Source organism: Asterias amurensis, chromosome 6 (genome assembly GCF_032118995.1).
Source record: "Asterias amurensis chromosome 6, ASM3211899v1".
NCBI lineage: Eukaryota > Metazoa > Echinodermata > Asteroidea > Forcipulatida > Asteriidae > Asterias > Asterias amurensis.
In genome coordinates, this window is record NC_092653.1 from 4,474,547 (window position 1) to 4,496,392 (window position 21,846).

Here is a 21,846-nt window from a genome sequence, read left to right on the forward strand (position 1 = left end):
AGAAATGAGTCCGTCGACTTTTTATAGAGGGGGTTTAGAGTTTTTACTTATTTTAAAGAAACCAGAACAGCAATCATTCATAGTGATAACCAATTTTTCTTTCTCAGAAAGGTAAGTTAAATTATAACTAGTGTACTTTTTAAATTAAAATTTATACATTGTTTATGTTTTTTGTAAGGCTTTTTGAGATTGTAAAACCCCCATTCCTGTATACGTAACCTCGATCCTGATATGGAACACTCCATAGCCATTTTTGTTTGTGGTGTGTATGCATACTCGGTGTTTATTCCTTCATAAAATTCTCTCTGTTTACATGGATTAGACAGCGTGTCCTGGCCGCAGACACATCTCTGGACAGTGCATGGTCATCTCAGGACGCAATGGAGGTGTAAGTAAAGTACATACGTTTATTTATTGACGAACGAAGGGTTAAATTTGATACTAGTTTAGCTACTGTGTGTGTGTAAGCAGTGAATTAAAAAGGTCTGGGTGTCAAACTCCTGCTCTAAAAAATTATTTGTTTGACCTTTGACCTTTGTGACCTACCTTTTCCTTGCGCTTGTGTCCAACCTACTGTTTTAATTTATTTGAAAACTTTGCGTATCCTGCCACCAATTTTTCACTTATTTTTACAAAGCCCCCCAAAAGGAGTATATCCTCTGCTTACCAGTTATCACGCTATTATGCCTTTTTCTTTGAATTGGGAAAAAATAATGATGCAATATATCAACCGATGCCCTAATTATCTTCATTTGTTAATACGAAGTATGCAGACATATATTAAAACTTGATGGACATTGAAATGTTCACACCACACACCGATCTTGGATGACTTCAACTGGCCCCATTTGTTTTGAGTTTTTCCTATTTTCACGGCAAACAAGAAAGTATGGTTTCCCGGTGAAGCCATACATGGAAGAAACATCTGCAGTGACTACAAGTGTTCTTTAAGACTCTGTGTATGACTGTATAGCCAGCAGTTGCCTTCATTTTATTCAAAATATTTTTTTATTAAATTTTTTAAATTACCATGGTAACTTGCAAAAAATTTTAAAAAATAAAACAAAAATAAAAAGTGTGAATAATTACTGGCTTCAAAATCTGATTTCTATTTATTTTTTTTTCTACTTTTTTTCTTAATGTTTATAATAAAGCGTATTAATAAACAGTGATAATTTAATCAACAAGCTGATGTTTAAATTTTATGATAAATAATAGTATTGATACGAGGGTTACAAAATAAAAATCTCAAAAAATATTAGAAAATGATATAAGGCACATGGCTTCTTTAAGCCTCGGTATTTTTCTTTAAGAATGCTCAGCAAAACATTCAATCACATGATTTTGCTCATCATGAATTGTGAATTGAAATAGCGTTTGATGAAACTTTTTCGGTGGGCAAATATTTTTTTATGGCCTCAACATTATGACATATTTTTGTACCTTGTAGAAATGCCTAATATACCAACTTTTTTGCATTTACAAGTGCAAATGACCAGTGGAGCCTTACGTGTTTCTAAGTTTTGGTCAAAGAAGAGGCAAATAAAACTACACAATTTTTATCTAGGGACTGTTTACATCGCGCACAGAGAGGTAAAAGGTTTGCCACGATATTAGGGACACCTCGAAAACAGGACCTCCTACGATACATCTCATTTGGTGGTCTGATTAAATTATGAAAAAGTGGCTGTTCGTTTAGGCCAAATAACAAAAAATACTACAGTTGATCATCCGGATTTTCCCAAAAAGAGGAGGATGAGGGAGGGCCTTACTAATTACTATTTTTTTTTTTCAAGATGGTCGCTAAGTATTTCAAATCAAACAGGCCACCAATTCTTCATTTTGAATCAACCGCAAACTTATTTATAGGCCTACCTATTTGCATGAGGACCTGTGTTAACACTAACACTAACATAACAGGGTCGGATAACACTAAAAAGATTTGCTGGTAGGCATTCACTAATATTGTTTTATGAAACAGACGGTTACAAGTGTTCGAGAGCATCACGTTAGATTTGGCAAAAGCTCCTAGGCTAGTCCTTTTGAAAAGATGGATTTAAAAAAATAAAAAATAAAACTTTTTATATATTATTTTAACAAAAATCGAAAATTTAATAGTAAATAGTTTTAAAAAAAAGATGCGGCCCCAAAAAAGGATGTGGGTGGGAACTTGTTGGGTTCTAAACTAGTGGACAAGCCGTTAAATGTCTGTCGCAGTGGATAGCGTTCCGACTCTATTCCGAATCGCCCCGCGTTTCCCTCGGTATTCTCGCGGGAGTAGAAATGTTGGGAAGAGAAATTGGCAACCAGCAGTTCGCGCGAGAGCAGTGATCTCGCGAGAGCAGTATTCGATCGCGGAAGCCTGAATCATCACGACACGGCCACAACCGCGGCAGACCATTAACGACTTGTCCACAAGCCTAGTTGGGCTCTAGTGTTATGACTCTCTTTGAATTGAACATTGGTCTTATCTAGACCCAGGTACTGGGAGTAACGTCCGTCTGTGTGGGAGTAACATCCGTCAATGCCAGTTATTTTTAATAACCGATTAATCAAAAATTTAATATAAGCTTGGGCGATATCGATTTATTTTATTCACGATATATCGCCGACAATATATCGCGATATTCGATATAATCACGATTAATGAAAATTGACATGATCAGTCTTAAAACTCCAAGTGAAAGTTGTAGAAGAGACATCCAGTATAAGAGAGGTGTTCTAATGACCTATTCTTCTGGTTTTACTCCAAACCTATGGGGTATCAGCTAGCAAATACGTCGCGATATATAATCGATATATCGCAATTATCGCGATTATCGTGATATATCGTGATATATCGCTATTTCGATTAAAACCACATCCATCCGATATCGAAATCGTGTCCAAATTAATATCGCGATATTCGATAATATCGTGATATCGCCCAAGCTTAATTTAATATCAAGTATACTCGATATCAGCCTAAAAACAGTTCTAAAATATACAGACGATCGACAGTTTAGGGTTGCATTTTTACTGGTTTTCGGCTTGATCCTTCGCACTTATTGTTATACAACATCAAAATTTGTGTTTTGGGGGGCGGCCATGACTAAACATAAATAGACTAGTCCTAGTCAAGACGTAGTCACACAGGTTGTATGTTTTTTAATAAAGTTCTTTTGCACCTATTTCTATTTTCAGTGTTGATAGAAATGCAGCAATGTTGAGTAACTATGAGGTAAGTGCGTGGTATATAATCACAAAAGAGTCAACAAAAGGTTTACCAGAATGCATTTATTATTATTTTTTTAAGAAGTGCATTGCAACACCAAGTGTTGATAGTTTTTGTTTTTTTCATCTAATTTTTCATCTAACCAACTGAGTTAAAATTTTCACAGTTTTTTTTATTTAAGCCTGAAAACTGGTCTTTGACAATTATCAAAAAGTTTCCAGTGCCTTTAAAGACACTGGACACTATTGGTAATTGTCAAAGACCAGTCTTCTCACTTGGTGTATCTCAACATATGCATCAAATAACAAACCTGTGAAAATCGGTCGTCATAGATGCGACATAATATAAATACATCTTGTGTGGTTTAACTATATTATAGAGTCCACAAATGGTTTACTAGAATGCATTTTATTTTTTTTTTAGAAGTGCATTGCAGCACCTAGTGTTAGTATGAGTTTGAGAACACGCTGTGCCATCAAAATTCCACCAGCTTTAACTAGCCAGTATAGCGTGACTAAAACCTGATAAAGAGTAGTTGGTTTCACGCCTGGAGCCTTTTTGAGACATCTGAAAGCACATAAATTTGTGCAACAAGGGTCACTTTCTCTTGCAACTTCGATGACTAATTGAGTCCAACTTTTCACAGATTTGTTATTTTATGCATTAATTGGGATACACCTATTGAGAAAACTGGTCTGTGACAATCACCAAAGGTGTCCAGTGCCTTTAATGTCAAAGAGAGAGAGAGAGAGAGTTGTAATACAGATTTCCTAATTAACCTTTTGTGTGTGTGTATTGTCTTTTCTTGCTGTATTGTAGGTGTACTCACTTCTGACAGAGCTTCAGTCACAGACGTCATCCAATCGGAAGAAGCCAAGCAAGACACAACAAAATCTGGCAACCATTTCATATGAGGTAAGATCACTAAACTTTAATCCTCCAAAATCCAGGGCCTAATATCATATAGTTTTTAGCTCGGCAAAAATTTGCGGGACACCAGTCACAGATAGTCAATCTTATGACATGGTTCTTGACGTAGTGGTGCTTTACAAATGCCTTTTATGTATGTATGTATGTATGTGTTTAATTTTGTAGTGCTTAATTGCGGAACAAAAACAAATTGAAAGTTCATAGATTTACAAATAACTTACAGGGTTTACAGAAGGTAATGGTGAAAGACTTCTCTTGAAATATTATTCCATGAAATGCTTTACTTTTTGAAAAAACATTAAAACAATATCAATTCTCGATATCGAGAATAACGGATTTATTATAAGCACATGTCATGACACGACGAAACGTGCGGAAACAAGGGTGGGTTTTCCCGTTATTTTCTCCCGACGCCGATGACCAATTGAGCCTAAATTTTCACAGGTTTGTTATTTTATATATTAGTTGTGATACACGAAGTGTGGGCCTTGGCACTACTGTTCACGAAAGTGTCCAATGGCTTTAAAGGCAGTGGACAATATTGGTAATTACTCAAATAATTATTAGCATAAAACCTTACTTGCTAAGGAGTAATGGGGGGAGGTTGATGGTATAACACACTGTGAGAAACGGCTCCCGCTGAAGTAATGTAGTTTTCGAGAAAGAAGTAATTCTTCCACGAACTTGATTTTGAGACCTCAGAATGAGATTTTGAGGTCTCGAAGTCGAGCATCTGAAACCACACAACTTCTTGTGACAAGGGTGGTTTTTCTTTCATTATTATCTCGCAACTGTGACGACCAATTGAGCTCAAATTTTTCACAGGTTTGTTATATTATGTATTTGTTGAGATACACCAAGTGAGAAGACTGGTCTTTCACAACTGTCAATAGTGTCCAGTGTCTTTAAATTTGTGTTCTGTCTTACCTGTGTGCTATACAAATATTGTATTATATAGTAACTTTGTAAAGGAGGGAGTTCAAGAACATCAATCTCCTCTTAATCATTTGTCTTCCAATGTTTTCTTTGTATCGCAGACATCCAAGTATCTTGAGAACTCGCCCTGTAAACTTCAGAACCCTGACTGCATCAGGGATTTCATGAAGGCAGTGGAAACATTCAACATAACAAAGTAAGAAATCCATTGTCTTTAACTATCAATTAGGAAAAATTATGTATGTTGGTCATTTAATGAAAGGCAAGAGGTTTTTTTTGTAGGAACTATGGACGAACAATAACTTGGTAATAGGCATACTTGGGCATAAAAAAAAAATGTTATGTTGGCGTAACTCGACCTACTCTAAAAAATACGGCCGACCCTGGATATTTTTATTTTTTCAAGGGAAGAAATTTACTGATTAAAATCTTTTAAAGACATACAAATAAAATAAATGTCATCAAGAGTTTATTCTAGTTGTTGTGTGTAGCTTTGTTTTCTTTTGTTATTGTGTATAAACAATTAAAAAACATTAATTTTTGTTGCTGGGAGGGAAAACAAAAAATTCCCTACCTACCTACCCTATATTTTTGGGCCCGCTACGCCAACATAACATTTTTTTATTTTTTATCCCTTGTTACCATCAAATTCACAAAGCATTTGGGTAACAGATATTTCATTTTCATGCATTAATTTGTTGCTGTTTGTTGATATTTCAGAGCAGAGAGATTACAACTCCTTAACAACAGACCCAGCAGTGCAGTGGAAATACAACTGGTAAGACCATATGATCGTCTCGTTTTGCAGAGTTTCCATGCACTATTAGAAACACTGCACTCCCCCCCCCCCCACAACAACCAACAAAAAACATTGAGTTAATAATAATAATAATAATAATTGTGGCTTCTTATATAGCGCACATGTCTGTCACTCAGTGACGCTCGTGGCGCTGTAAACATATATTGTTTCCTGCAAGATGTGGGACTACATTTTTAAATTATTAGACCTACCGGTAATCCTTAGATAGCACCATGTAATGTTTTACAAGGTGCTCTGGCGCAATATGCTGCTGATCAGACCAGGAAAACCGGGGTGAACCCCTTCTCTTTTCGAAAAGTGCACTGGGTTCTTTTACATGCATCACACAACACATGTGACCAACGGCTTTGGTGAAGTGTCTTGCTTAAAGACTAAAGTGTCATGGCTGGGGATACAAACCACACCCTGCTGATCAGAAACACCAGAGTTTGAATTTGTTGCTCTTAACCGCTCGGCCACGACACTTCCACATTGAGTTTGATATTGTCTGTGTGGTTTTGTGGCAAACAAGTATCCTAGACTATGATAGTTTACAAAAATGTTTTTCCATTCCAGCATGCTGGAATTTCAAGGGAAGTTGAAATATTTGTCCCTTTGTATTTTTTAGATGATTGAAGAGAGTGAGGAGAGACTGACCGAGGCACAGATTGAACAGCTGCTGGATATCATTGCTACAACATTACCAGGGGGTGACACAGCGGAAGATGAGGAGGGTATGGAAACTGAAGATGTTATACCTGAGGGGGAATGACACTGAGTGCAACTTGCTACAACATTACCAGGGGGTGACACAGCGGAAGATGAGGAGGGTATGGAAACTGAAGATGTTATACCTGAGGGGGAATGACACTGAGTGCAACTTGCTACAACCTTACCAGGGGGTGACACAGCGGAAGATGAGGAGGGGATGGAAACTGAAGATGTTATACCTGAGGGGGAATGACACTGAGTGTAACTTGCTACAACATTACCAGGGGGTGACACAGCGGAAGATGAGGAGGGGATGGAAACTGAAGATGTTATACCTGAGGGGGAATGACACTGAGTGCAACTTGCTACAACCTTACCAGGGGGTGACACAGAGGAAGATGAGGAGGGTATGGAAACTGAAGATGTCATCCCTGATGGGGATTGATACAGAGTGCAACATGTTCAAGACCATCCAGGGATGATACTTCACAGGGGCAACCAAGGCAATGGCCTCCAGATTACCCTCATGCCTGTAGTAATTGCATTTGAGTGACCCTTGGCATGTTTCAGGCCTGATAATTCCTGGATGCTTTGACTCCATGCCCGTAGTCATTGCCTTACTTCCTCTTGAAATGTTTCAGGCCTGATACTTCCAGGACGCAAGAGGCAATTGCCCCATAGTTATTGCCTTTGTGCCTCTTGAAATGTGTCAGTAAAAAAATACATTTTCCTCTTTGAGGTGGCCCCTAACGGCAACAAAATATCAGGCCTGGCCATCAAAGGATAGAAGTTTTTCAATGTCAAGGATTGTATGGGCCTCTGTTACACTGACTATCAATATCATGTAATTGGAAACTTTGGATGGCTTCTTGGCACTTGCTAATTTTTTCTCACATTACTGATAATGAATTAACAGAAGTCTGCTGCCACCTAGTGTCTCCAGAAGAGCCTTTTAGGGGGACGATTGTGAATGAAACTAATAAATAGATCTAGGAACTATTAAATACATCTGCTTTGATGACATGAAGAGGAACAACCTCTTTCTCGTCAGAACAATAACAAAATTCTAAGAAAGTCTTAGTTATTTTCGGTAGTTTTTGTTTAAGATATGGAAATATCAATTTGTTTATTTATGAAAATAAATATAATTATTATATTCAAAATGAAATCTGGTAGTTTCTGTTTTCTTTATTTTGTCAAGTGTTTTAGTTTTGTAATATTATTCACAACTCGGTATTTTCTTTCAAAAAGAAGTTCCCTGAATGCAGATAAAAAACAATTATTGTCGCATGAGCCCTCTACTTTTAACTTTGTTAAATTCTAAACAGCGAAAGAGTATCAAAAGCGAAGTTGACATTTTTATGTTTATTAAGTTGTTTGTTAATTAATTAAATTGGGGGTAGGGGGCAGGGTCTTGGAGGAGTCGCAAGCTTGTGTCTAGAACACCAGAACCATGCAGATGTGGATTGTTTTATGGGGAGAAATGTTCCAACTGTTTCTGTTTTCCCAAAATCATGGAGGTCTGGGAAAATAATGCACAGCACACCAACAACATCAAAACTTTTGACTGCAAATATGTCAATAGAGGGCAGTATTACAAACGGACCTCTTCGTTCAGCGAATCTACCACCCAGTGGAAATCTAATAGCGGCTGGCTCAATTCGTGAAATAACAATAATTTTAAAGCTGAATTCACTACATGCCAGGTTTATATAAAATTCGAAATTTGAACATAGTGTATTCAGTCGTTTTAGATTGTTTTCCTTTGAAACGCTTTTTCCCCTGTAGTCCAAATTAACACCTTGCGGAAATCTAACAGCCAAACGTTACTTAATAAGTTATCGGTCAAAGGTTAAAGGTTAGGGTCGGTCACAGCAAGTTTCTAGAAAACGACAACCAGCGTGTTAAGTGATAACTGCCGGTCTTTTTATTTCGTCGAGAATTTCGTTTTAGAAAGCGATTTGGCAAAAGTAAAAACAATACAAATAAAATGCCTCGTGGTGGAAGAAGTCGTGGGCGATCTTTTTCGCCAGTAAGGTAATTTTTTAGAGGTGTTTTTGTCTTATAAAACCTGCAAATCAAGTTACAACAATTTTGTGTGAAACTGTTGTTAAATGTTACATCATCCACACTGTCTGTGTTTAAATTTGCTTTTCAATAAATACAAATAATTCATATCACGATATAGGCTCTTTATATTATTCTGAAAGGATGTAATATATTAATTGTAATCTGTCTTGGGATGTTCCCTTTCTGGGAGTATTTAATTAATTTAATTAATTGTAATTAAAAAGGCTTGTAAAACTACAATTGTAGTGCAGTTGAGTTGTTGCACTCCCAGCTCCTGAAGGGGGATTATTTCATCATGATGATTTCTTTCATATCAATCTATCTGCCACATTTAAATATTATAATATTTGATATACAAATAGGCTGTTTCATCAAGTTGATTTCACGTGTACCAAAACACACACACACACAGCCCCGGAAAAAAAGAACGAAATGTATTAAATCATAACTCACATTTTGTACAACTCACAACTATGCGACTTGACAGCAGGCAGGAGCATTCTCTCCTCATGCTTACATTTAAAAAAAAATTGAAATCGGATGAATAGTTTCGGAGATATTGTGAAAAATAGAGAGCAACGACAGAAACCGGATGCTTGCTTGGCCTCGCGTGTAGCGCCCATTCGTTTGTGCATGACGTCACCTTTAAATCCCGTGGACAACGGATTTTGGAAATCTTCGGAAAGGGCCGAAGAAGCCCGAAGACGTTTTTTTGCGATGAGGGAGCACATGTTTACTCAAAATGAGATAACGATTGCATCATCGTGTAGCCGATAAAATTCCGCACATGGTACATCTAGTCGCATAGCTTTTACCATGAAAACCTGTTTTTGTCTGCGTTTTCCTTTTTTTGAATTAAGATTTCTTCCAGAGATAATTATCAAAACTGAATGCGACTTTGTCAGTGCTAATTCCCATACTTTTAAGATTAACTTGTGAAAATTTGGTGTAATTTGATTATGTATTCTTCTCCCTCCGAGAGGTTATGTTCAACCATTTCTTGCAAAGTTGTCCTAAATACGCACGAATGTACATGTACGTCGCAGTCTGCAAACCTCCCTATTGGTAGAGGGCGCTCGTCATATAGTGCGCCCTCTTTTGCCATAGGCTGTGCATTAAACTTGGCCGTGGCCGATGTGAAGAAAAACATAACAAATTGAACTTGAACACAGGTATGTTTTTTGCACGATCCACGCTCATAAAAAACGGTATATCTCTGCAACCAAACATCCGATTTCAAAATTTTAAATTGATTTTTACTCCTTATAATACACCTTAACAGACCACATCTTGTCAGAGAAAAAATCACCTGCATTTAATTTCACTGAAACTGCCTAATACAAATATTGAAAATTCAAATTTAATAGACCTTAAATATTTACAAATAACCAATCTATCTAGCTACTCCTAGATTCTAGAACTATTTACTGAGATACATTGCGCTATCGTCTCTGAGACGATAGCGTAACGAACCTCATAAGTTCTAGAGTATTGCAAATCCATCTGGTTCAATTGATTACTGCTGATGGCCAAGAAAACTTCAAAAGGGATTGTGGAAGGAAAAGGGGGCTTTGTATTGTTAGTTGCGATAACGTAACCCTCCTGCTGACGGCAGGAGGGTTACGTTATCCCAACTATTGTATTGTAAGCCCCCTTTTCCTTCCACACAGTCACACAGTGCCTTTCCGCAACTAAGCAAAATCAACCAGGCGGTTTATGGATATAATGTATAATGTTGAACTTTATTTTTCCCCTTTTTTGTCAAGTACATTGATTTGATTAATACAAAAAGGCGCTATAAAGAAATAATTATATTTTAATTAACAATGTTGATGCTATTTAACAGGTCTGCCCCAGCGCCTCCGAGGACAGTTACTCGTGCTCCAGCCCCAGTGAGCCGAGCACCAGCACCCGTTCAACAACAGCAGCGGGCACCAGTCGCTGCACAGCCCCAGCAGAGTGGCATGGCGCCCTCTAGAGGCCCAGGCCTGTTTGGCCAGATGGCCGCTACAGCAGGTGGTGTGGCAATCGGATCTGCCGTGGTGAGTTAGCTTTATTTATTGAATTATCTGAAATCTTGACGTTACAATATTTTAGGCATTTTGAAACATTTTTTCTCCCTTTTTACTCGATCATAAACTTTGATGTTAAAATGAAAACTTAGTTTTGATCTATTGATGTTTGGTTGATTGCGGTTGGTTAATTCAATACATGATTATTTCCGTTAATCAGCAGACAATGTTAAACTGTGTCTGTAATTTGTTCTCATTTTAGTCTGGATTTTAATCGTTCAATATATATTCATTGATACACAAGTCAGTGATTAGATTGAAGTTATAAGTAAATTACATCTAAGTGGTTTTGTTGATATTGTTTGCAGTTTTAAATGCGATTAATACGAAGATGGAGTAAATAAACATAGTGTAGACATAATGCATAAATAGTTATGATAGCAACTGTGTTTGTATCGGGTCTAACACTTCATGAACAAGATTATAATATACTCAAAATAATAGCAGGCCTGATACTTCACAGAGGCAACAAAGACGATTGCCTCCATGCCCCGTGGTCATTGCCTTGGTGCCCTTGAAATGCTCCAGTAGAATGAACAATTTCCTCATAGGGTGCCCTTTACCAAGGAGAAAATGCCTTGGTGCCCCTGCCCTTTCACAAACGAGGCATATAGGCCTGCAATAGTGTATCCTGGGGCACAATTTCAGGAATGTCTGCACTTATAGATCTAAGATTTATGCCCTTATCTGGGTGCCTGAAGGGCAGAACTCTGTGGCAAAAAAAACTGGTGTGGAATTTCATCATTGAGATGTCAAGGCAAATTTTCATTTTGCAAAGGGCACTTTCATGGGAAAATCGTGAATGTTTATGGGAAAATTTTGAAGGGGCACTATGGCCAAGACCACGGGCAACTGAGGACATGGCCTCTGTGTAATTCAAGGCCTGAAAAACCTGTTTTGTAAAATTGGGCCCACCTGCTGCCCAGCTTGTTTTAATAGAGAATACAATTTTTTATATTTTTGTCTGTTATTTAGGCTTTCATTGCACAGTAAAATTGTGTGTTTTAATCTTTAGAAGAGATTTGAATCAATATTTTTCTACCCCCTAAGGGTCACACAATTGGAGCAGCCATGACGGGCGGTAGCAGTGAGAGACAGCAACCTGCAGATGTCACATACCAAGAGCAGCAGCCATACCAGCAGCAGCAGCAGCAGTCGGACCAGATGCAGGGGGGTGCCTGCCGCTACGAACTGCAGCAGTTCTTAAATTGTGCCCAGAGCCAGCATGATATATCTCTGTGTGAAGGTTTCAACGATGCGCTTAAGCAGTGCAAGGTGTCGTATGGTAAGAAAAACGAAAACAACTAAAGGCAGTGGACACTATTGGTAATTACTCAGAATAATTATTAGCATAAAACCTTTCTTGGTGACGAGTAATGGGGAGAGGTTGATGTGGTATAAAACATTGTGAGAAATGGCTCCCTCTGAAGTGCCATAGTTTTCAAGATGGAAGTAATTTTCCTCGAATTTGATTTTGAGACCTCAGATTTAGAACTTGAGGTCTCGAAATCAACCATCTAAACGCACACATCTTCGTGTGACAAGGGTGTTTTTTTCTTTCATTATTATCTCGCAAGTTCAAAGACCGATTGAGCTAAAATTTTCTGAGTTTGTCATTTTATGCATATGTTGAGATACACCAACTGTGAAGGCTAGTCTTTGACAATTACCAATAGTGTCCACTGCCTTTAACACAATAAAGCCGTGTTCCCATTTGACTTCTTGTTCCTCTGCCACACAACAAGTTTCCATGACCGGCTTTGGTGTAGCTCTACCGTGCACTTCCACCTGGACTTAATCCGCAAGTTTGCCTGGCGTTGCTGTAGGTTTACAGCCCAGAGCTGTTCCCATTGGACTTTTTAGCGGGGTAAAGAATTACCATGGCAGGGCGGAAGTTTTCCGCAACCTCTTTCAATATTTTTATGTCACAGTCTTTAAGAGTAGGGTGTCGTCGGGGTGGTACTTGCATGGTTGGCTGCATTAAGTTTGCACCACAGCTCCTCATAAACCATTTTACATTATACATGTAAAATGGGTCTCATTATTCCAAACATAGCTCTGTATGCCTAGCAAAAACATTTGGGCTGTATTAGAACTGAGCTGTATTAGAACTGCGTGTTGTTATTATTGTTGAAATTAAACTACATTTATAATGCATTACTCTGTTTTCATACGCTTAGATTTGACTCAATTAGCACTTTAAAAAAATAAAAATAATAATTTGATTTCTTTTTTGATAAGTGGGTTGTTTTAGAAAGTGATTAACTTTTGAAAAGAAAATTAGCTATTTTAAAATCCCCCGCAGCCTTAATGTGTATTATCCCCAGCCCTATTGGATATTTATGAAGTGGAAATTAGCCTGTTTTCAAGGCCTTCGTGGCTTGGACAGCTTAATAAAGCAGCTATCCCAAGCTACTTAAGTGGAGACCAAGCATACTTCAGAACAAGGGCTTTTTACAAATAAATCTTGACTTTTTAAATCTCGACTTTTGCTACCAAACTCACTAAAAGTCCAAACGAATCCGAAGCAACGGGGGTCAGTGAGAGTCAGCATACGTAAAGGCAGTGGACACTATTGGTAATTGTCAAAGACTAGCCTTCTCACTTGGTGTATCTCAACATATGCATAAAATAACAAACCAGTGAAAATTTGAGCTCAATTGGTCATCGAACTTGCAAGATAAGAATGAAAGAAAAAAACACCCTTGTCAAACTAAGTTGTGTGCGTTTAGATGGTCGATTTTGAGACCTCAAGTTCTAAACTAGAGGTCTCGAAGTCAAATTCATGGAAAAATACTTCTTTCTCGAAAGCTATGGCACATCACAGGGAGCCGTTTCTCACAATGTTTTATACCATATCAACCTCTCCCCATTACTCGTTACCAAGTAAGGTTTTATGCTGATAATGATTTTGAGTAATTACCAATAGTGTCCACTGCTTTTAACAGATTATGCACACTGCCTGGGAATACAACAATTATCAACCTTGGATCTGTCTAAAAAAACAAATTTGGGAAAGTTTGTGTTTTGATTTAAGCACTCATGAATAATGCAAGTTATGAATAACTGGCCTTAAAAAAAAAAATTGTTGGATTGCCCTATCCCGACCGACCGTAAAAGTAGGAAAATCTCAGTCGCTTTTTTTTTAGTATTTTTTATTTTATTTTCGCACACTTCTAAAGAGATTTTCACATGGTGTTCCCACAATTCTGTTATAGGACTAGATATCTGGCACACCCCTATAAAGTTCAATTACAGCAGTAGAGAAATGTCCTCTTGGGGTCAAAGGCGACCAGATATAGACAATTCCAACCATAGTTTTATCAAAATGGTGTCTAGCATTTCATTTCTCATGCTTCTGTTTGTATCTGTGGTTTTTTTTAGGTGTGCAATAAGAACTACAACGTCATTGCTTGGAGGTCTAGCAGACTGCACGTCGAAAGTTTTAAAGTTTTCAGATAAGTTTACTGATTTTTATGAGATGTTTTGAATGACATTGTTTGACCTTTCCAGTATTTAAAACTGTAACAGCATTGGTTATGGGGGAAGATTGTCTTTTCATTTGGGCCTGTTTGTGCGGCATGGACCTCAAAAACTGTTTATGTACACTTAGCGTGTGTGTTTTGTTGTGCCCTAAACCAAAATTTTCACAAACTATGGGAAGTGACCTCAAAATTGGTCGTGAACAAAATTCAGGTGGATCACCAGACATTGTCAGAATTAAAAACAGACTGCTGCATTAAATAATTTACGCCTATTAAGATTAGCTTGGATGACATAACATCAGGCCTGGAATCACATGACCTCTGTTGCCCCTGGTATTGGCCTTGGTGCCCATAGACTTTCAGATTTTTCCAATGGAAAATTTAGTCCGAGTGATCAGGTTGGCAAACAGTTATCTTTCGTCGCCTTCCCATCTCTAGGACCCCGGTTCGAATCACTCTGGGGGCACTACGAGTGATTGGTTTTCAGTTTGCTGCCTGGGTTTTTTCCTGAAATAATTCTCTGAGGGTTTTCCTCTCTTCCTTCCTTCTCTTCTCTCAATTGGGTTCTTGTGTAGTACAGTGGTTAGGTTTGCTTTTCTTAAGAGTCCTTGGCTTCACAACCAGAATAAATGAAATGAAATTAAATGAAATTGAGTGGCCGACCTAAACGTTAGTGGACCACTAACCCTAAACCAATGCTGTACCAACCTTTCCGAATAACATCAGGATATTTTTAAGGCTAATATCCCTCTTTAAATGATTCAGTACGAATTGTTATATATTTTCAAAGTGTGTGAGTGAATATATGTATAAATTAATCCATTTCTAAAAGGAATATTTATAAAAAATTCCTGTTACTGAGAAAAAAATAAGGGAACGTTTCTGATACCACCAGAAGCACCACACAAAAATGGTTTTCATGGGTGCTGAAAAAATAATAGATGCAGAACTCGAGACTCTGTCGATTGTTTTTTTTTTTTTTATCAAAAAATAACAAACAAGGGAAATAGACTAAAATAGGGAAACCATCAACATGAGGGTATCCGGGGTCTCGGGTTCATACCCAGCTCCAAGTCAATTTGTCTTTGTTCAAATCAAATTTGTTAAACCAGAGGTGGGCCCTATTTTATAGAGCTGCTTTTAAAGCACAAAAGGTAGCCAAGCACAACAAAACTATGCTTACCAGAATAAGTTTACCAGCCAACGTAGCTTGTCACATTTACAATCTGTGACTGGTATCCTGGCTTATTTTTGCTCAGCAGAAAGTTGCTTAGATAATTCTCTGCTTAAGCAGAAAGTCGCTAAGCATAATTCTCTGCTTTTATAAGCAGAAAGTTGCTTAGATACTTCTCTGCTTAAGCAGAAAGTTGTGAAGCATAATCCACTGCTTTTATAAGCAGAAAGTCGCTAAGCATAACGCTCAGTTTAAGCAGAAAGTCGCTAAGCATAATTCTCTACTTAAGCAGCTCTATGAAATTGGGCCCAAATTTGATTGAGGGACTGGCTCAATGCACATCTGAGCAAACACCTCTTTTTTGCGCTTGGCTCTCGTTTCCTGGATCGGTTTTCATTTGGAGGGTTTATCTTTGCTGATCAGCGACCAGTAAGGATGTTTTCAAAAGGGAAATACTTCCCTGGAAAAAACGATCGAATGAACTTATCCAACTGTGGACTGTAGGATATGTTGCGGTAAACTATTAATCAACCTGATCTTGGTTGCGTGAGAATGAGGTTTTGAAGAGGTGTTTCCCCCTGGAAGAGAAAGAGGATCGTAATAATAACCAATTCTTATAAAGCGCATTTCACAATAACTGTATCAATGCGCTTTACATTAGTGCCCTGGTCATAGGGCCAATAACATCCCTTTTAATGTTTCTCAGCTCCCTTGGGAGTATACAACCTGGGCAACAGTTTATATTGCTCCAAAGGCTTTTTCATTCACAATATCAACCTCTACCCTCATGTACCCATTTATACCCCTGGGTGAAGAGAAGCAATTATAGTAAAGTATCTTGCTCAAGGACACAAGTGTCACGACCGGGATTCGAACCCACATTCCGGTGACTTAGCATCAGAACTTGAATTTGATGCTCTTAACTACTTGGCCATGACATTTGAAAAAATATATTGACTGCTGTATTTTAAATTGTAACAAGTAAAATCAAATGGTAATTGTATTACTATTGTTGATCAGTCATTACTTCTGTTTTTCTTTATCTGTATGCGAGTTTCCAGGCAGATTTCTAAAACAGTGACTTGGATATAATGAAAATAGTTGGCAAGAATACAAACAGGTTTATGGAGAGCTTTGGTTTGCATTCTAATAGCTAGCAGGACCACTTATATTGACAAAGTGTTTATTTTAATTTGCATTTAAAAGGGAGGAAACTGAAGTTGTGTTTTGTTTTTTTATAAATAACTCTTAAACACTAAACAAACATTTATTTAGAATCGCGTGGAGAATAAAAAAAGATTTTATATCTTAAGAGATTCCCTGGAGGAAGATGCAAACGATGATACAAATATTCTCGGTAGCAAAACACCTGAGTCTGGTAAACAATGCTTTATAATGGGATCAGATAAATCGGCTCCGTGGCTTAAAATAGCCAGGTTTTACATGATTGGTTTGATGTGGTGTTGTGATGATTGCTTTCTGATCGCTATATTATAATGGTCTCTTATTGACTTGCTGAATAGTAGCCCTACGGCATGAGTGAAGATAGTGTGAAGAGTCACAGTGTGTGTTGTACATGATCAATAAACCAGTAAGCAATAGTTTCAGTTTTTGATGGCATTCATGGTACCCAGAGGGGCAAGGTTTAAGCCAGGACTTGGTAAAAGGATGTCAATATTTGCTGGAAATTTAAAGGAACACATTGCCTGGGATCGGATGACTTGGTCTATAAAAAGCGTTTGTAACCATTTTTTATAAAATGCATATGGATGGAAAGATGTTTTAAAAGTATAATACACACAAGTTTGCCTCAAAATTGCGTGGTTTTCCATTTACTGTGCGAACTAACACGGTCGGCCATTTATGGGAGTCAAAAACTTGACTCCCATAAATGGCCGACCGTGTTAGTCGACGAGGTAAAAGGAAAACCGTGCAATTTCGAGGCATGTTTGTGTGGATCATTGTATTCTACTTTTACAACATCTTTCTACCCATATGCATTTTATAAAAAAACGGTTACGAACGCTTTTCAAAGACCAACTCGACCGATTCAAGGCAACGTGTTCCTTTAATAACCGAGTGTTCACTTACAATACATTTACATGTAAATGACAGATAAAACAGGGTGTCAAAATTTATAACAGGGGGTCCAAAAGACACACAGCAACCTACTGGCTAACACTAATGGGCAAATGGCACCAGAGGTGAAGCGAAGGTGGCCATTCGCCCACTGAGGGGCACTGCTTGTAGAAGGCACTGCTTGTAGAAGGAACTCTCTGGGTGAAAAAGGGACATTTACAATTTTGTCTCGATCCACGCAAGAAATTCTTAAAATTGAAATGTAAACATTTTCGTTTTTTCATTCCTTTTTGAGATGGAGCTGGTTTCTTTTTAAGTTGCCTCATGAGACTTGGCCCCATATTATTAATTATTTCAATTAATATGATTGACATTTTTCAAAACTGACAAATTATCATACCATGCACCTTTTGCACAAGCAAGCATTGCATGAGGATTGGTTAATATTTCCAATTTTCATTGGTGTCATTAATAAGCTGTAAAACTGGAAAAAAATAACTTGCCTGTGATTTTGAAAATTTAATGCAGTTTATCCATGTAGTATATTTATTAACTACTACCTTCCTGTAAGTGTACATACATATTGATACCTCATTAAACCAATGCAATGTCGTTTCTAATGCATGTGTATTTAAAGAATTATAGAAAATAAAGTGTGGAGTTGAATCACAAACAAATGAAATTTTAAAGTGTGTGTTTATTACAGCCCAAGCCATTCAGGTTTTGTCGTTCTACAGTATACTATCGTCGCCTTATGCGCGGATGACTTGAAACTAGGCTGCCATATAAATGACCCATCTCTTATAGCCAATATGTTGCATGCATCAATGCAAGTTATCGACATAGTAGAAATGTTGAGTTGTCGAAATACATCATTGTATAGTTAAAGACAGTGGACACTATTGGTAATTGTCAAAGACTAGTCTTCACAGTTTGTGTATCTCAACATATGCATAAAATAACAAACCTGTGAAAATTTGAGCTCAATCGGTCGTCAAAGTTAATGAAATAATGATAATGATGATAATAAAAGAAAAAACACCCTTGTCACACGAAGTTGTGTGCTTTCTGATGCTTGATTTCGAGACCTCAAACTCTAAACTTGAGGTCTCAAAATCAAATTCCTGGAAAATTACTTCTTTCTCGAAAACTACGTCACTTCAGAGGGAGCTGTTTCTCACAATGTTTTATACCATCGACCTCTCCCCATTACTCGTAATCAAGAAAGGTTTTATGATGATAATTATTTTGAGTAATTACCAATAGTGTCCACTGCCTTTAATATCTTTGTGAAAAATGATGACTGTGAATGTGATAATTATCTTTCAATTCTCTTTCAAGAGTATCAAAGTACACTTACACAATCACACAAATGAGATAAATCGTCTTGTTCAACTCATTTTGATTCTGGTCGTTCAAAATAAATTCTGATTTAATAAAAATGATGACCTACAGTGTACAAGCCCTGAAGTCTAGTGGACCCCCCACCTCACAGTTCCAGCCCTGGGCCCAATTTCATAGAGTTGCTTAAGCAAACATACCGCTTAAAACAATTCTGCTTAGCAGAAATAAGCAGCATACCAGTCATAAATTGTTCACGTGCCATGATAATCTGCCTGGTAAGCTTATTCTGGTAAGCATAACTTATTTGTGCTTAGGTTTTTTTTTGTACTTCAGCAGCTCTACGAAATTGATGACCACATGATCAAATCAAAAGTATTTCCTGAGTCCCCTGAAACAATTGTCCTCTTCCACATGGAGCGTGCTTTACCACAATCCAGCTTAAAATTACCTCATCTTGCCACATAACTCTCAATGTAAGAGGAAATACTATTTTCAGCACAGCGTGTATTACTCATGTTTCCAAATGAGGTTAATCTAGGTTAGTTCCTCAGTAACATTCACAACTTTTTTTTTAACTGGAAAATACTTTCATTTATTGAGGAAGTATTTGTTAAGTTTGAAATGTATTGTATAGGCCATGTCTGATTAAACGCACTTGACCCTTTGGGTAATTACTCAAAAAGTTGTTAGCATAAAAACTTACTTGGTAATGTACAATGGAGAGCTGTTGATAGTATAAAACATTGTGAGAATGAGGTAATTTCTCACTCAAATAATTAAAAGAATAGGCCTGAACCCTTTTGTAGGCATCTGAAAGCACGCAAATTTGTGCAACAAGGGTGTTCATTATTTTCTTGCAACTTCGATGACCAATTGAGTCAACATTTTATGCACATGTTGGGATGCACCAAGTAAGAATACTGGTCAATTACCAAATGTGTCCAGTGCCTTTAATTAAAGGAAGAGTATACTTGTGTTTTTGGAGTAGTTTGATTGTTTGGAAGAATACACGCAGTTACTGAGAATAAAGAATACAAGCATAACTGACTTCTCAGATTCAAATTTAGGGGCATAGTAACTTATATCTGTTTCCATTTAACCACATTACTTCAACAAAGTGAAAAAAAAATTCTGAAAATGCTTTATACCATTGATACTACTGCTGTAGCCTTCTAAACAAAAGTTGTTATTGCCATTCATTTTCAAAGTGATTACCAAACGTGCAGATTGGGGACTTCAGAATTTGTTTTTTTAATATATAAAGCAAAACCTCTTTGTAACAGTGCTCTGTATGATGAGGGTTGACTAGTTATTGCCTGACCAAATGACAAAGTGCTCCCTAACAACAACCCTCCCCCCCTAGCAAGGCATGAAAAGTAGGGTATGCTTTAGGCATAGATGCATCGGTGTCCACTTAATCAATAATAATTAGCTTGAACTCCCCCCCCCCCCACACGACCTGTTCGACAATTGAACTAAGTAATTGGGTCTCAGGTGGATGTTATGTCACCAGTAAATGATGCAAATTGTATAATTCTGTTTCTTACTGATTGAATCATGATCTTGATTTGCCATTTCGGTTCGGTAAATTCTAAGGACATTGTGTTGTTTTGTTTTTTTCCCTTTGTGTTTTTTCACGGCTTAAAGGCACTGGGGTGGATTTCACAAAGAGTTAAGACATGTCTTATCTCGAGTAAGGACTTAGGACTAGTCTTAAGTTTTTAATATCTCCTATCTAGGACAAGTAACTCTCTTCGACCCCTGGACACGTTTGTTTATCATCAAAGACCAGTATTCTCACTTGGTAATGTATATCACAATGTATGCATAAAATTAAAAATCTGAGAAAATTTTGACTCAATTGGTCTTTGAAGTTGCAAGAGAATAATGAAATATATTTTTTTGATGTATTATTTAATTTGTTCCGAATGCATTTGGCCGATTTGTAGCAAGGTTTGTGCGTGTTTGTGTTGTCGCTTTTTTTGTTTTATCACTTCAATTCGGCAAATCTAGACAACAACTGACTTGGGGAGCAGAGTTCTTGACAGTAGTAATAAATTATGACAAAGTGTGCTTAGTGACATAAGAACTTACATAAGATTTTGTTTTGTAATTTCGTGTCCACAATTTTTTCCCACCCTTTTTTGTAGCTGTCTTCCCAGTTTCTGTTTGTGATTATTGTATTTAACATTATATACTTGTACATATATTTTTGATGTATTAGTCTGTGACTTTTTATTAGGTGAAAATTGTTTTTTTTTATTAAAATAATTTTTTTTGAATTAATTGAATTAAATTTCTAACCACGCATCAAAGAGACACATTTTCTTTGAATTGTGCGCTTCGGGCTGTATTTGCTATGAAACTAATGTGGTTGGAAAGATGTTTTTAAAGTAGAACATAATCGCACAAATACCCCTTGCCGGAAATTTAAATGTTTTCCTTTTACTTTATGAACTAACACATAGTTTTGTAGAACCAAAGGCAATGGGTACCTTTAAAGGGACACATTGCCCTGGATCGGGCGAGTTGGTCTATGAAAAGCATTTGTAAACGTTTGTTATAAAATGCGTATGGTTAGAAAAATGTTTAAAAAGCAGAATATTGATTCACACAATATGCCTCGGCCATGGAGTGCTGTGTTAGCTTAAAACATACAAGGAAAACCATGCAATTTCGAGGCATGAATGTGTGGATCATTATGTTCTACTTTTAAAACCATATACTGTAAAAGGCTTTTCTTTGGTTAGACTTTTCTAGACTATTCTAACCAATGCATTTCATAACACACGGTTATAATTGCTTTTCATAATAGACCAACTCGTCCGATCAAAGACAACGTGTCCCTCTAAGCAATACCTCTGAAACCCAAAACACCAAGATTATAAAACGACTCCCGAACTTGTCCTCATTAATGATACCCATTACACAAAGGAGGCTTCTCAACTTGATGACGGGACATTCCAACATGTCTGTGTTTTGTAATCCTACCTATACTGGAAAGCTGAAATGCTTCTGTCTTGTTTTTTATA

The 21,846-nt window shown here is 37.2% G+C and overlaps 1 protein-coding gene across 1 annotated transcript; it reads left to right on the forward strand.

Moving 5' to 3' along the window:
* The first annotated feature begins 249 nt into the window (after positions 1-249).
* Positions 250-18,090, forward strand: LOC139938402 (uncharacterized). The gene is made up of 7 exons (XM_071933907.1): positions 250-388; positions 3,184-3,220; positions 4,034-4,129; positions 5,182-5,276; positions 10,507-10,702; positions 11,783-12,017; positions 14,117-18,090. The coding sequence occupies exons 1-7, from the start codon at positions 381-383 to the stop codon at positions 14,125-14,127; spliced, it is 678 nt and encodes a 225-aa protein (XP_071790008.1). The 5' UTR covers positions 250-380; the 3' UTR covers positions 14,128-18,090.
* Positions 18,091-21,846: the final 3,756 nt, after the last annotated feature.

Bases quoted from the DNA above. Each gene is read 5' to 3' on its own strand.
- LOC139938402 (XM_071933907.1), top strand. The intron at 5,277-10,506 runs GTAAGAAATCCA...GCTATTTAACAG, and splicing joins GAAACATTCAACATAACAAA to GTCTGCCCCAGCGCCTCCGA. The intron at 10,703-11,782 runs GTGAGTTAGCTT...CTACCCCCTAAG, and splicing joins TGGCAATCGGATCTGCCGTG to GGTCACACAATTGGAGCAGC.